Source organism: Ischnura elegans, chromosome 4 (genome assembly GCF_921293095.1).
Source record: "Ischnura elegans chromosome 4, ioIscEleg1.1, whole genome shotgun sequence".
In the NCBI taxonomy this organism is placed as follows: Eukaryota; Metazoa; Arthropoda; class Insecta; order Odonata; family Coenagrionidae; genus Ischnura; species Ischnura elegans.
The window spans coordinates 117,319,164-117,335,260 of NC_060249.1; the positions used below are offsets into that span (position 1 = coordinate 117,319,164).

Consider the following 16,097-nt stretch of genomic DNA (forward strand, 5'->3'; position numbering starts at 1 on the left):
CATCATTTTTGGAAAACATATTAAAGAATGGCTTTATCATAACCTTATGAAAGGCTGGTTTTTATCATTTCCCTTCCATTTGACAATTTCTTCTAGTAAGTTGTGTTTTCAGGTCTAAGTGAACAACCCCATAGATCGTTCAAATGAAATTGCAGAGAGGGAAGGAAAGATAGAAAAATATCCTGAAAATTTCATAATAATGATTATTAATATAATTGACACACTGTCAAAAATTAATGTTGGAAATGGATTTGGACAATTTTAAAATAATTTGACACAATAAATATGGAATGAAGTCTATTTACAAAACTTTGTTACATATTTAATTCAGTTACTTACAAAATTATGAATCATGGCCCATCCAGATCACCCCTGAAAGTAAACACTCGAAAGTCCTCATCATCAGGGTGGGATGCTATTGTACAGTTGGAGCATTTCTGAGTCAATGCAGGAAAAATATTAACAAAGAGATTTTGGAAAAGTATTTACACAGACACGTCGCCTCTTTTACTAACAACAGGCTAGAGGAGACGCAAATCCAAGACATCACCTTCCTCCAAGTCTAAGTCTTTGGCATTGCTGTCGGGGGCGATGGCCTCCCCATCGAGGCTGAGCTTCACCCGCGACACATCCACTTCCATCTGCTCGGCAACCTTCACCATCAGCACGTGCATCTTCTGCTCACGGCCAATCATGACAGGGAACGAGCGAACCCCTTCCACCTGCACCCTCACCGTGATGCCATCGCCAATGTGCTGGCCTGCCAGCCCCCGAACGCGAGTGGCCCTCGACTCACCTCCTTCTGTCAGCACGCCACCCTCTGAAGGAAACACAAATTCCCAAAGTTAGTTCGCTAACACTTGAAGGAACCATCATTTTGATGGGTAGTAATTACTTTAAATAATAATAATAATAATTTATTTGTCCAAGGGTCTACAAGAAGACATAAGACACGTCAAAAAAAAAGGTAGAAGGAGATTCATAAAATCTTCACTGGACGTGTAGATTAGAAACATATAGTTGAAATGTTATGTACAAGAATGTATTTTCACATATAATATATTTTCAAAACATGAAAATGAAGCACAAGATTGTGGAGTCCGACAGGTATTCCATAGCAGAATAAAAATTCTTTTCAAGCAGGAATGCCTTCAACTTCCTTTTAAAAGATACCAATGATTCACATTGATTTTTTAAATGGTGCAGGAGTTTATTTTATTTTCGTAGTCCTATTTCTCTTGGACCTAATTTAGTTCTATTTGTTCTCACTGTTTTATAGTGAAGGGTTTGCCTATTTCTGGTTTCATAATTATGAAAACTGGAGTTAAATATTTCTTCATTTATACAGGGTGTCCAGGCAATCAAAGCAGAAAAATTTCCCATTATTTTTTATTGCATAAATCGAAATATTATTACTCCTGGAGTATGTATTTCACCCTTTTAGATTTTTAACCCTTAACCGGAGACGTGCGGTCTGAGAGACCACTGCGTGTCTAAAATTATGAATATTTTCAAAATTAATATTTCAAAATATCTATAGTTCTCGTTAGCTTCATATTTTACCATAACGAGGACATCCCATTCTTAAAATTTAACGCTCCTTTCATTAATTTCAGTAACTTTGCAATTGAACTCGATTAGCGGTCTGTGAGGCCGCACGTCACTTACTAAGAATGCATCAAGAAAAGGAATAAGCGGGATAAATTTCATGGCTACTTACTACTTAGCCTTCCAACTTTAACATTCAAGGCCTTTTTTGAATCTGGCAAAATACTGATACATAAACATAATAATTATAACTCAAGTGTTTTTGGCATCAGTTTTTTGATCCTGCTGCAAATCACAATTTTTTATGACATATTAGTTCGTATTGGGAGTGAAAAAATTTTAATATAAGTTTTAAAATAGTTAAGAATTCAAAGAAAAATTAAACAAAACAATAAAAATGGCGTAGCAATATTTTATGAATTTTTGATTTATTGCGGTCTCCCAGATGTCGCGCGTCACTGGACGTGTAACAAGAATTGCACGTCACTGGTTAAGGGTTAAATGACGATGTCTATTTTTCGCGAATAAATGAAAAGTGAAAATTTTCATGCGCGCAAAAACGCGACGGCTTAGTATGAATGATGGGAAAAGCCCGTGTGACGTCATTCTGGTTCCACCTTGGTGCGTGGCCTTGAGCGCCGCTACGATGCAGGCTGATAGCAGGTAGCGCTTGGTTTAAATAAGGATTATAAATTCCTTATCAAACAAAGGAAACATTCCAACCACAGGCAATTTTAATAAGTGACTATTAAGAGATATTTCCCTGAGCTCTGTGCCTCATGCATAATTTGGTAATCTCAGATGATGTTAAACTCCTAAATACTCGTATAGCATCTAAGTCCCTGTACAGTGAGTCCTCGTTTAACGTCACTTACCGTTCCTGAAAAATGTGACGATAAACGAAATGACATTAATCGAAGCATAATATCCCATAAGAAACAATTTAAAAAGTGAATATCGGCTCCTAGACCTCACAATTCCTACGCGAAAAAAATGTAAGCGTATCATATGTGGGGCATTTTTTACGGTGGGAAAGTCAAACTATCGCATAAATACGAGTTCCTGTCTTCATCGACGACAATAGCAGCAGTGACGTACATCCTTCTCCATTTTTGCATTTTCCAGCATTTGCTTTTCGGCTTCGCTATGGTGGTCACCCGGGCGAGCGTCGCCTGGGCATCATCATCACTGAAACATCGTCACAGTTGCAGGAACCAAAATTATTGTGAACTCGACAAAAAAAGTGACGACAAAAAATCTGAGTTCTACACGGAAAAATGCCTTGAAATCACTTTTTAGGTTACTGAAAACCATTATGTCAAGTAAAACCTTACGCACCTACGTAAGAAATCATTTTGCAGAAATTTTTGCTAAAACCGTAATCGCAATTAAGAATAAACACACCGTTTTATCCTCTGCTTAGACTGACTGTATCACCGCCCACAAAACGAACAACCTGCAATGCCCGCCGCTTCGCCTTTTTTTGCGCGAAATTTAAAAGACTTGACGTTATCGCGAAGCGAAGGTGCGATAAACGAATGACGGTCTCAAAATTTTCGTGACGTTATCGCGAAATGACGTTAAACGGGGTGACGTAGAACGAGGACTCACTGTACGTCATGTGGAGTGGCATCGCATGGCTGCCAATCTAGCCTTTTTCAAATGAGGTTAAAATTGACCATTAACATTCGTCCAAACTGGGATTTCTAAAATCAAATAATTTGATAATTATGAATACACTAATGGTGGTTAACGAATCGCAATCAATGCCTTTCGTTTCCTTTTTATGTATCAAGGAAACTACCCAATTACTAATAATAATAATATCATTCACATTTTACTGCTCGAAATGGAATTGCAGAAGAGATAACGAAAATAATACGGCAAAGGCGACGGATAGTGGCTGCAATTGTAGCCATTACATTTCACAAAAAATTAATTAAGATTGGACTACTAATTTTGTAAAGCATAATGTTTACACAAATTGAAACTCTGAAAACAATTTTGTGAAGACATCATAAAAATGCAAAATAATAATCATAGAGACCCGTCATAATATTTTAAACGCTTTAAGTTGACAGATTTAGGGTGCCCATCAATCAAAGCAGAAAAATTCATCCATAATTATCAGTTTTCCATGGAAAATTTACAAAAATGCAGGTTAATCTTACAAGATTATTGCGATAGATAAGTATTTTTAAAACACCCGAAATTACTCCAATAATTTTAAATAGTATTATACTTATGTATTTACGAGGACAAGGAATAGGTTAGCTAACACGTACATTGTTTGTAAAAAATTTAATATTGTATTAAAAGTTTTTAATACATTTTAAACAAACCAAGAAGCTGCTGCGACCTCATAAGTAGAAAAGCAGAAAAACTCATCCATAATTACTAATAACAATAATGTTATTAATATTTTACTGCACGAAATGGAATTGCAGAAGTGATAACGAATAAAATTGGCATCACTTTTCTTCGTGCTTTTGAGTCTTACCTGAGTCAAGAGTTTCTATTTCCGACATTTCGATGTTACAGAAAAAATTCATACTTTCCACTGCCCTCGCCGTAGTTTTGGATAACAAATATGATCATTACATTTGCTCACAATATCTTCTACAAAATGTCGGTAACAAATTGTTTTCATCACCCTTGGTTACCAAGATAAAAATTGAACAATTCTGAAAAATAATCGAAAATTACGATTTCCACGACATTCACACATTTCGTCCACTTTCAGGAGACGAATGTCTTTCGAAGTTTGGAATTACATCAAGTACTTCATAAAATTTTAGAAAAAGTAAATTTTATATAACTGCTTTCATAGATATTCCCATGAAAAAATAAAAATGTAAATTTGCGGCCTATACTCCCAAAAGTATGCTCGCAAAGCTGCAGGGTGCTCCCCAACCCCCCTGGCCGGCAGAGGGGATTATGGGAGCGGAGCTTCGAGGCACAGTGAAGCTACAAACAAACATTTTACCATTGAACTGCATTAGAATGATGAAACCGCCTGCACCTGAAGAACTTCTCAAAATGATTTTCTATAACCACAAAAATGGGTGTGCCATTACATGCGGCTCTAGATAAGTGGGTTTATATTGCAATTCAATCAGTTTTGGGTGTTCTGGTGAGGGTTGTCCAGTATTAGAAGAAGTTAGGGATGACATCGATGACAACAATGATTATATGAATGAAAATGATTAAAATATTTATTTTTATCTGTGTTTGTATAAGTTTTATTTTTATCTATGCAAGTAAATATTTAGAAGATTCTTGTGTAAATTAACGTTTGTGTTTAATTTTCCTTTTTTTCCTTTCCTTGAAGGTTCTTTTAAGGGTTAAAAAGTTTTAAAATGAAATTAGTACATATTTTAAGCAATTTTATATTTTAGGGCCCATAATTTTTTTAATTAATCCCTATTAGGGGTTTGTTTTTTTAAGAGTTGAAATATTCTGAAATTATGTTCCAAAGCATAAAACGACAATTTCCAATCAATGAAACTAATCAAAACCAAATTTTATCCATAAAAAGCTGGAAACTGTAGATTTTTAACTTTTGAAATGTAGGGTTAGTTTTCAACCCAAAAGAATACAAAATCGTCCATCATCATAATATAGATCTTGAAGTACAGGGTACGATTAGCCTAATTCCAAATTTTTATCCAAATTGATTCAGTTTGAAAAAATTGAAAGGTTTTTCACTTCTTTGAGCTTCATTTACTAACCGTCCCCAAAAGTCCAGTCACTGAAACTGAAAATCAGCTAAAAATACTGAATTCTTTGAAACTAAGTTTGCCTTAAACTTTGAAACTATATTCGTACAAAATCAGCAAAGAGAAATGAGGAATGATCTAAATGGAATATTAAGTGAGATATGATTGGTGGAGGGAACTTAATTTTTGAAAATACTCGATTTGATGTATTCAATGCCAAACAAACAAAAACTGATTGTTTTCAAGGGTAAAATGATCAGAAATTTCTCCTTAGAGTTTGAAAAGACCTTTCAAATGAACTTATAAAAGTTAATAAGAGTAAAAGTGGAGTAGGTAAGACATCGTGTACTATTTACTATCATTAAATCACCTTGAGAAAAGTGAAAATTTTCGAGAACAACGCCTCTCACACATGAAGTAACAAGAATATAATATTGGGCTTCAGAATAAGTAACTAATGCAGAATGCAAAGTTTATTTCACAAAACTAATATATAAACCTGAATTGTAATAAGAAAAGTAGAAATTTTCGAAAACAACACGAATTTTATGTGAATTAAGCAAAATGTGATATTTGGCTTTTGATGTAGTATGTAATGCACATCCTAGCTTTTATATCACAGACCAAAAAACCTGAGTTGCAATGAGAAAGTAACAATTTACCACTGGCCATCAGAAGAAATAAGGATTGCAGCAGAAAAAGTTTTATGTCAAAGACCAAAAAACCTGATTTGCTATAAGAAATGTAAAAATTTACGAAAACCACGCTTTTCTTGTGTGAAAAAAATATGGAATTGGGAAAAAGATGAAGTAACTTATGTTAATGCAGAAGTAAAAATTTTGTATAAGTTTCAAAAACCTGAATGGCAATAAGAAAAATAAAAATTCTCACAAATATTGCGATTCATAAGTTAAGTAAGAAAAATATCAAAAATTAAGAACCTTGATCGCAAAAAGAAATGCCAAAATTCTATTTAAAAAACACGATTCTCATGTGAAGTAAGACAAATTTGAATTTGGAAAAAGATGAATTAACAAAAAAAGAAAAAAAATTTTATCATACGTTAAAAATCTGAATTGCAATTCGAAAAGTAAAAATTCTCTTCAACAGCGCGATCCTAACGTGGAGTGGGAAAAATCAGAAATCGGACTTCAGATGAAATATACAAAGAAAAACAAAGCTGATTTTCAATTAAAAATGTAAAAATTCACGAAAAACAACACGATTCTCATGTGAAGTTGGAAAAATATCAAAAACCAAAATGCCTTCATCAGTAAACGTAAAGTATAAATTCTCAAAAACATCGCAATTCTCACGTCAAGTAAAAAAATTCAAATTGGGAAAAAGATGAAGTAACTTTCGCAAAACGCAAAAATTTTGAAGTAGGATAATATAATAAATTGGACTTAAGATAAAACATACATAAACACAAAGAATAGCCAAAAATATGAATCACAATAAGAACAGTAAAAAATCTCAAAAAAAAAACTCTTTTCTCTGGAAATGAAAGAAAAATATGAAATTCGCCATCAGAAGAAATTAGGATTGCAGCAGGCAAAATTTTTCATCGAAGACAAAAAAACCTGATTTGTAAAAAGAAATGTAAAAACTCATGAAAACCACGCTTTTCTCATGCAAAAAAATATGGAATTGGGAAATAAATGAAGTAACTAATGCAAAAGTAAAACTTTTGTATAACAGTTTCAAAAACCCTGATTGCAATAAGAAAAGGACGTGATTCATTTGTTAAGTAAGAAAAATATCAATAATTAAAAGCCTTAATTGCAAAAAGAAGTAATAAAGTAATAGTAATAGAAGCAATAAAGTGCCTAAAAAAAAACGTGACTCTCGAAAATGTGAAGTAAAAATATTCACATTACGAAAAAGATGCTGTAACTTATGCAAAATGAAAAATTTCTATCAGTGACCAAAAACCTTGAATTGCAATAAGACAACTGAAAATTCTCGGAAACAATGCAATTCTCATGAGATGTAAGAAAAATACGAAATCAGGCTTCAGATGAAGTATATAAAGAAAAACACAAAGTTTATTATCACAAACAAAAAAACAAACTCACAATACGAAAAGAAAAAAATCTCGAAAAACAACTCGTTTATGTGTGTTGTCAGAAAAATAATAACTTCGCCATTACAGAATTGAGGATTGCAGAAGGCAAAGTTTTTTATCACAAACCCAAATTACCTGATTTGAAATAAAAAAAGACAACTTTCTCGAAAACAAGGCTATTCTCATGTGAAGTAACAAAAAATAAGAAATTGGACTTCTGATGAAATATAGTAAGAAAAATACATAGTTTGGCATCCAAGGCCCAAAAAATGAATCACAAAATAATATTAAAAAATCATCGAAAAGACGAGTTTCCCTATAAATGAAAGAATAATATGGCATTCAGAAGAACAATGGATTTCAGAACGCAAAGTTTTGTATCGAAGACATGAGATAAATATGAACTTGGCCTTCAGAAGAAGTAAATATTGCAGAAGGAAAGTTTTGTACTACAGACCAACAAACCTTATTTACAATATGAAAAGTAAAAAGTATCGTAAAAACATGATTCTAACGTAAAGTAAAAAAATGAAATTGGGATTCAGATGGAAAAATATAAAAAAATGACAAAAAAATGACTCAAAATACGAATAGAGAAAAATCTCGAAAAATCTCTACCAACATTGTTAAAAAAATATCAACTTCGCCATTAGTAAAAATGAGGATTGCAGATGGCAAAGTATAGTATCACAAACTCAAATTACCTGATTAGTAATGAGAAAAGTTTCTCAAAAACAACGTGTGTAGTAAGGAAAACATAACTGGGCTCCAGATGAAGTAAGCGCAATGGAGAGTTTTATATTACTGTCAAAGCATCTTTAGTCAAAATTTAAAAAAAATAGCCGAAAATTACTGCATTTCTCATGTGAAGTAAGAAAAATACGGATTGGGCTTCAGACTAAGTACATAATGAAACCACAAATTTTTGTATCACGGACCAAAAAAGCTGAAGTTTAATAAGAAAAGTAAAAATTCTCTACAACAACAACATACAGAAATAAATTATTGTCACAAACCCAAAAAACTTGAATTGCAAAGAGAAAGGTATTAAAAAAAAACAACATTTTCATATGAAAAAGAAAACATAAAATTGGACCTTAGATGAAAAAAGCATATATGCAGAACATAAGTATTTTACCGAAAACCCAATAACTTTAATTAATATGTAAAAGTATTAATTCTCTAAAACAATGATATCCTCAAGTGAAGTGAAAAAAATATGAAATTGGGAATACAGTAAAACCTCTTTACATCGTAATGGAGGGGACCAAAATTTGGGCAATTTGATGTATGGAGGTTCACTATAGAGAGGTTTTAGTGATAGGCACCATTTTATTAATAAATCATAATATTAATATATTTAAACATACATGCATGCATTAGTGAACATATATTTACAATTTAATGATTACACAAAGGTTAAAATAACTTGTTCAAGAGGACTTTTTAGGAAAGAAATCAGTTATTGGGTTTGCTTAAACCTTTTTTCAAACTCTTTCGATATAATGTTTTCAATTCTATTGAATACAATCATATTATGATCGCATTCAATTCTATTGAATACAATCATATTATGATCGCATTCCTCCATGCTTAATAAAAACCATTCAATTACGTTCAATGAATCCTCAACCTCTTTTTTGGATGGAACTGTAACTGATTCCTCATTACCAACATCTTCCTCTAAATCCATCTCTTCCTGTATCCTGCGATATATATACATCTCCTTCACCACTATCTTCCAGCTCATGTGAGGAACATATGAATAAATCATTATCAACATTTACAAAGTCTTCAAATGTTGAATTTGTGTCTACTATTTTGTTGATTTTATCCCACTCTGTAGGTTCATTCTCAAATATCTCACTTTCCTCCTGTTTGCTACCACCCTTAATCCCAGCCTTGATGAAGCATTTCTCAAAAATTGAGGATATTAATTCCTTCCACGGAAGGGACAGCCTGTGCATGGTCTGAAGGATGTTCCATGAGCACTTTTAATGTCGTTTTCACTATTCACTCTCCATAAAAAATAAATCACTAGCTGTTTTCGATAATGCCTTTTGACCAAAGAAATAATTCCCTGGTCTAAGGGTTGTAATTTACTAGTAGTGTTTGGAGGGAAGTACACAAGTTTTATATTTCTTAACATAATTCCTTCATCCTCTTATTTCACTGCCCGCGTTTTTTTATTTGTGCAGCCTAGATATACAGTTTCATCTGTTTCTCCTTGGTTGTTTAAAATAGATGTCAGGGTGAATGATGGTATTCCAAAGGTCAGTGCTAATTCTTTCTTTTCCTGTCCCTCGTCGATGGCTCGGAAAATTCCTCAGAATGTGGTAATGTCAAGCAGCCGCCTTGTTTTATATATAATTATAATTAATTAAGTAATTTTCGTATGTTTTCATATTTTATGGCAAATAATTGAAAAACCTCCTAATATATTTTAGAAAATTCATTTATCATTCTTATAACGTATGACTCGTTAAAGATTATAAAAAAATAAATAAACACGTGACTATTGCGAAAAATAAACAAGAAATTGAGCGTAATTTTGAAAATTTAGTCGAATTCCCTTTCTCTAAAATACAATGCTCATAGAGTTCCGTAGAAAAACTCTGTCGAGGGCACAAAGAAACGTTAGGTCTGCGAAACGACGTAATTTCCCAGTGAGAATGCTGGGCGAACTACTTCAGAATGCCGCGCATCAGCTAATTAGCTGTCTCCTTCACCTAACATTGCCGCGCATGGAGTGATGTTCGTTCAGTATTGCTAGAAATTGACGTCCCGGACTCCCGATGGAAGAGTCGGATTTCGCGGCAAAAATACGCACGCAAGACATATGACTGTCGCTAAGCGCAATAAATTGTAAACTACGATCGTTCACGAAAGCATCGAAAAAAATTATCAAGGCGGTAGTAAGAAAGTGCTACACTGGGAAATATGAGAATAAAATAACTGCAAAACTGTATTTGATTTATTTCGAGTCACAGTAAATTCATGAAATATTTTCATTTTAGAAACGGAAGTAGCAATGCGGTTGAGTAATTCTGTCTCCATGAATGGGCGTGAAGTTAGTTGAAATATATCCGCCGGCAAGGGATTATAGGCTGCGCTGGTCGCCTCTTTTATCAAATGAACATAGTATGTAAGCACTTACAGGAAAATAAAGCCATAAGTAACAGAAAGCGAGTGCTATCGCGCAATTTTTACAATGATTCAAGAGAAAACGATGCATTCTGTCTTCATTTACTGTCACTTAAAATGATTAGGATAGTTCGTTGCCTTTTTCTTATTTAATGTTAGGTATGCTCTCATTTGGAACAAAATGGCCCTAGCTAATTTCTCGTTATCGCGGCTGCATTAATGGTCTCTAGTTGTCTCGGTACGAAATGCGGAGGTAGTTAGGCCGTCTCGGGGTTGTCTCGTTGCTATGATATATAGAGGATTTACGATATAAAGAGGTTCACTATAGAGAGGTTTGCCTATAAATTTACATGTAAATCTGACGGGACCAGAGGGTTGGTACGATGTATAGAGGTTTACGATGTAAAGAGGTTCACTACATAGAGGTTTTACTGTATTATGAAGTAACTAATGCAAAACAAAAACTTTTAATTCTGAAAAAAAATGGAATTGCAACATGAAAAGAAAAAATTCATGATAAAAATGCAAATCTCATGGGATATAAAAAAATTGATGTGGGAAAAAGCGAAGTAACTACCGCAAAATAAAAAATTTAGCAACACAGGTCCAAGACCCTGTATTGCAAAAATTCAGCTCAAAAATTTCTAAAAAATGACGAATTTCACATGGGAAGTAAGAAGAGTACAGAATTGGGCTTCAGATTAAGTAAATAATGAAACCATAAAATTTTCTATCACGGATCAAAAAACCTGAATTTCAATAAGAGAAATAGATATTCTCTAAAACAACTCTTCTGATTAATGAAAGCTAAAGCCTAGGGTTTCAAACGAAGTAACTAATGCAGCACGAAAAGTTGTGTAATATACACCCAAAAACATCAATTTCAATAAACAGTGAACATTCTCGCAAACATGGCGAATCTTATGTGAAGTAAGGAAATTATGAAAAACCTAAAAACCTTTTTCGCAAAAATTAAAGCATAAATTCTCAAAAACAGTGCCATTTTCTTGAAAAGTGAAATAATACAATTTGGGAAAATGATGTAGCAACAACTAATACAAAATGATTAATTTTTATCAGAGACCAAAAAACTTGTGAAGTGAAAAAATATGAAAATGTGAATATAATGAATGCAAAACAAAAAAATTTGGTGCAGAATTCCAAAACCGGATTTTCTAAAAAAAGTGAAAATTCACAATAACAATGTGAAACTCATGTGATGGAAGAAAAATTTTACATGGGAAAAATATGAAGTAATAACTGCAAAAGGAAAACTTTTGTATCACAGGCCCAAAGCATGAATTACAATAAGAAAAGTAAGAATTCTCGCAAACAACGCGATTCTTATATGAAATAAGAAAAGTATAAAAAACAAAAAAATCTAAATCGCAAAAAGGTAAGTAAAAATTCTCAAAAACAAGGTGATTCCCATTCATGTACGAAAATTTTTTAAACTGGCCATACGATGAAGTAACTAATCCAAAACGAAAATTTTTTTCTCAGAGGCCAAAAAACTTGATTTACAATAAGAGAAGTGGAAATTCCCAATTCAAATGCAATTTTCATTAGAAGTAAGAAAAAGTATGAAATTGGGCCTCAGATTGAGTATAAAAAGCGAAATGCAAAGTTTAGAATCACTGACCAAGAAAAACTGACTCACAATACGAAAAGTAAAATGTCTCCAAAAAAACAGCTCGTTTCAAATGTGTTGTTACAAAAATATGAACTTCGCCATAATAAGAAATGTGGATTGCAGAAGCAAAGTTTTGTAAAACAAGCACAAATGACCTAATTTACAACAAGAAAGGTAAAATTTCTCTAAAACAACGTGATTCTCATGTGAAGTAATGAAAACAAATAAATGGGCTTCAGATGAAGTACATAATGCACAACGCAGAGTTTTATATCATAGAAACACAAACCTAAATCGCAAAGAGAAAAGTAAATATTTTCGCCAAAGAACGCATTTATCATGCTCAGTAAGAAAAATACGGAATTAGGCTTCAAATTAAGTAAATATTGAAAAACCCAATATTTTGTAGCCAAGACCCAAAATCCTGAATTTCAATCAGAAACAAAAACTTCTCTAAAACATTACGATTTTCATGTGAAATAAGAAAATCATGAAATTGGGCTTCAGAAGAAGTTGCTAATGAAAAATGCAAAATTTTGTACTTCAAAACCAAAAACCTGAAATGTAATATTATGAGTATAAATTCTCGAGAACAACGCGAATTGTATGTGAAACAAGGAAAATATGAAATTTGGCTTCAAATGAAGTCAATAATGGACAACGCAGAGTTTTATACCACAGACTGAGAAACCTGAATCGCCTTAAGAAAAGTGAAAATGTTCGAGAACAATGCCTTTCTCACGTGAAGTATGAAGAATGTGTTATTGGGCTTCAGAATAAGTAACTAATGCAGAACGCAAAGTTTATATCACAATAATAACAACCTGAACTGTAATAAGAAAAGTAAAAATTCTCTAACACAACACGAATTTTATGTGAATTAAGGAAAATTTGATATTTGGTTTTTGATGTAGTATGAAATGCACATCGAAGCACATGCACATATGCTTTTTGAAATGAGCTAAAAATCGACCTTTGATTTCCTAGCAAACTGAGATTTCTTACCTCAAGTAGCCTGTGCATAATATACGCAGAGAATTGATACTATTTTAAATAAATGGGACTGTTTGAGGCTATAAATACCGAGTCTTTGAAACCATACCTATTAACTTGAAATTTTGCACATAGACAACATAGATAGATAAATAGCCAATGAACACCAGGGGTGCTAGACACTTTCACTCTGAGGCACCTTTTCCATCTATTCTCAGGTATGGAGATTTTATTTCAAATATAGCATAAAAAAGGCATAATGAAGAAAAATAAAGCCTATAAAACGGCAAAGAGAAATGTTACCTTTCCCTACCTGGAAGCTCATAATGATTCATGAGAAATAAAATAAGTCATCCCACCTCATATCAACAAATGTTTATCCCTCATGGTCTCAGTTTGGATGAAATTTCTCTTTTGGTCTGCATTCACCTTTAACCAAACACCCAGACAAGACTTTGGAAAAATACTGTGCATTTTATGGACACAATACTTTTTCACATTCTGACAAAAAAATGTGGCTTGAAAACCAATTTCCCTCTATTTCTCCACCAAGTAGTTTTCAAGCCATGAATAATGGCTTATTTATAAGCTAGGACTTTACAAAACACAAGAAAAATGCAAAAAATGATGTAGTATCACTCCTAAATTTAACCCTTTCAAAAATGTCAATAAATCTTTCCCAAACATTCCAACTTAGAATTGGCACAAACTTTTCTTTTATAATCAAGAGACTGGAATCTAAGTATCTATCTTTCTGTGAGGACTTTGAAATCTTTCAAATGATGTCTACGTTTATTTGCGCACAACATTATCTATAATTGCAGATGATTGACATTAGCATCATAAGAATTTTTTGTGGAGAATGATAGTTTTCAAGGTCTGTGAGAACTGCTTGAAAGAGCAACACACTGCACAGTCCTTGTCGTTTATTTCAGGTCACCTGACATGATCATCACCTGGGATAGATGCCCATACATTACAACTAGTGCAATATTATGGAGGTGATAGAAAGCAAGTACCTTGCAAAATATGTACCCTGAAATGATTTTGGATTAAAAAGAACTTTCTGACTTTAATATACAGTGGAACCCCGATTTATCGTTCCCGCATTCATCGTTTTCCCGCATTCATCGTTCGCCGCTCTTGGTCCCAAATTAAGTTCCATAAGGACAATGTAATTTTTTCCCGCATATATCGTTCCCCGAAGTATCGTTTTCCCGCATTTATCGTTTGAAGATCGCGGTCCCGTCGTATAATTTTCCCGCATTTATCGTTTGACGAAAATGAGACGAAGTGTTTACTACGTGTTATTTATGGCTAATAACGACAGACACATAGTTTGAATCTTCCCCAGGAGATTGAAATACGATAGGGAGAAGCTGAGTGCCGTGGGATAGTCACATTATCGCATTTCCCAAGATCCGGTATCCCCCTCCATTCAGCACTCGCCTCTCCCCGTCTGAAGCTTTCCTCTTCTCCGAAATAAAAAAAAGATCCCAGCTCAAGCAGGGATCGTATTACGAAGACCTTAGCTTCGAAAGAAAATATCAAGTTACTCGAGAACAAAAGAAACCTTATTCACGCTTCCCCCTTTCTCGACGGCTGACTTTTTTTTAGCTGACCTGCTTTTAGGATCCCCACCTCTGGATGTCAACTGCTGCATGAATCACCTATTAGCCCAAAAGGTGTGTAAAAATGAATTTCGGCAATTGGTATTATACTTCTATTATATTGAGATATTAGTGATGTGCACGTAATTCAAAAAAGAATGATACCAAACACGACGTATTTCTAACGTTAATTAACCATTTTTAGCAAGAAAATAGTTGGTATAATAAGATGATGATTTCTGTCGAATATCGATATCCTCGCAGCTGATAGTGAGCTTCACGGCAGTTGAAGCGGATTTTTTTTTCGAAAACAGGGCGTCTGGTTACAATTTACGAGTTATGCTACAAGTCTCACCTGTCTGAGGTGCTAACGAAGCGTTGTCTTCTCAGGATATTTTGTTTCTCCCTACTAGCAATCTGAATTCATCTGCTCATCTAGAGCTACGCTACTTATTGTTAGAAATGAGTGGGTAAGTTGCCTTCTCTATAGGATAAAAAATTTAATTGCGCAGTCATATGGTCATGCTTCACCCTCTGCAGTAAGCTCTGCTTATGCCGTACGCGATAGCATTAGTGCCGAACTTCACCTCGTACGAGTGGTTCCGTACTTTCCAGGGTGGGTTGACTTAAAGTCAACCTCGCCGCGGCGAGTGTTTTCCGTGTGGGTTCAATAGAGTCCGGTTTCATTTTTATTAGTTTTATTCTTTTTCGTCTTCGGACCATGGCCATTCCGAAGGCACAAGTGAGAACTTAAAAGGATAGACTGAAAATAATTGAAGACGAAGAAAATCCGGGCTAGAAATGCGAGAATATTACAGCACGCCTCGTTATGTCCGCTAGTACATGACGGCAGGGGTGGGGGTAGAGCGAGATCCTTGGTGAAAACAAGAAGTGGGATGAAGCCGAGGATCAGGTGGGCGTGCCGCTGACGATTAACGCCACATTGCCTCAATCATATTAAAAATTTAATTGCAAGAAAGGAACGTTTCAAATAATAAACTATTTTTGGCCTTCTTGATACATCCTATAGCCAATCACTGCGACGGCGAAATCAGTTGTTTGAGGCATAACACGCACATTTCTCTCGTAAATACGTGTACTTGAAATGTCATTTGATGGATAAGAATTTTTACGTCGAACAGAAATGCATAATAGCAGTGAAAATTCCGAGTGGAGTGAAACATTTTTTTAGCAAGGCGGCGTTTTCCTTCAGGATATTTGAAAGAGATATAATCCGAATCAACAATATGACCTAAGTGTTTCGATAAAGGAATAATATTCCTGTAATCAGCTAAAATCTTTTTTGAATCCACTATTGAATGTCATAATTCGCAAAAATCCAGCGTTTCCTGGGACATAGGCAACCCGGACAAACAATCCCG

At 34.0% G+C, this 16,097-nt stretch overlaps 1 protein-coding gene across 7 annotated transcripts in view; it reads right to left on the reverse strand.

Moving 5' to 3' along the window:
- Positions 1 to 280: 280 nt before the first annotated feature.
- LOC124157938 (polyphosphoinositide phosphatase) overlaps positions 281 to 16,097 on the reverse strand; it is a 67,786-nt gene continuing 51,969 nt past the window's right edge. For all 7 annotated transcript variants that reach the window (XM_046533040.1, XM_046533041.1, XM_046533046.1 and 4 more), the window contains one exon: positions 281 to 820. In XM_046533040.1, the coding sequence (XP_046388996.1) occupies positions 522 to 820 (299 nt within the window). In that variant the 3' untranslated portion in view covers positions 281 to 521. The remainder of the gene's footprint in view (positions 821 to 16,097) is intronic.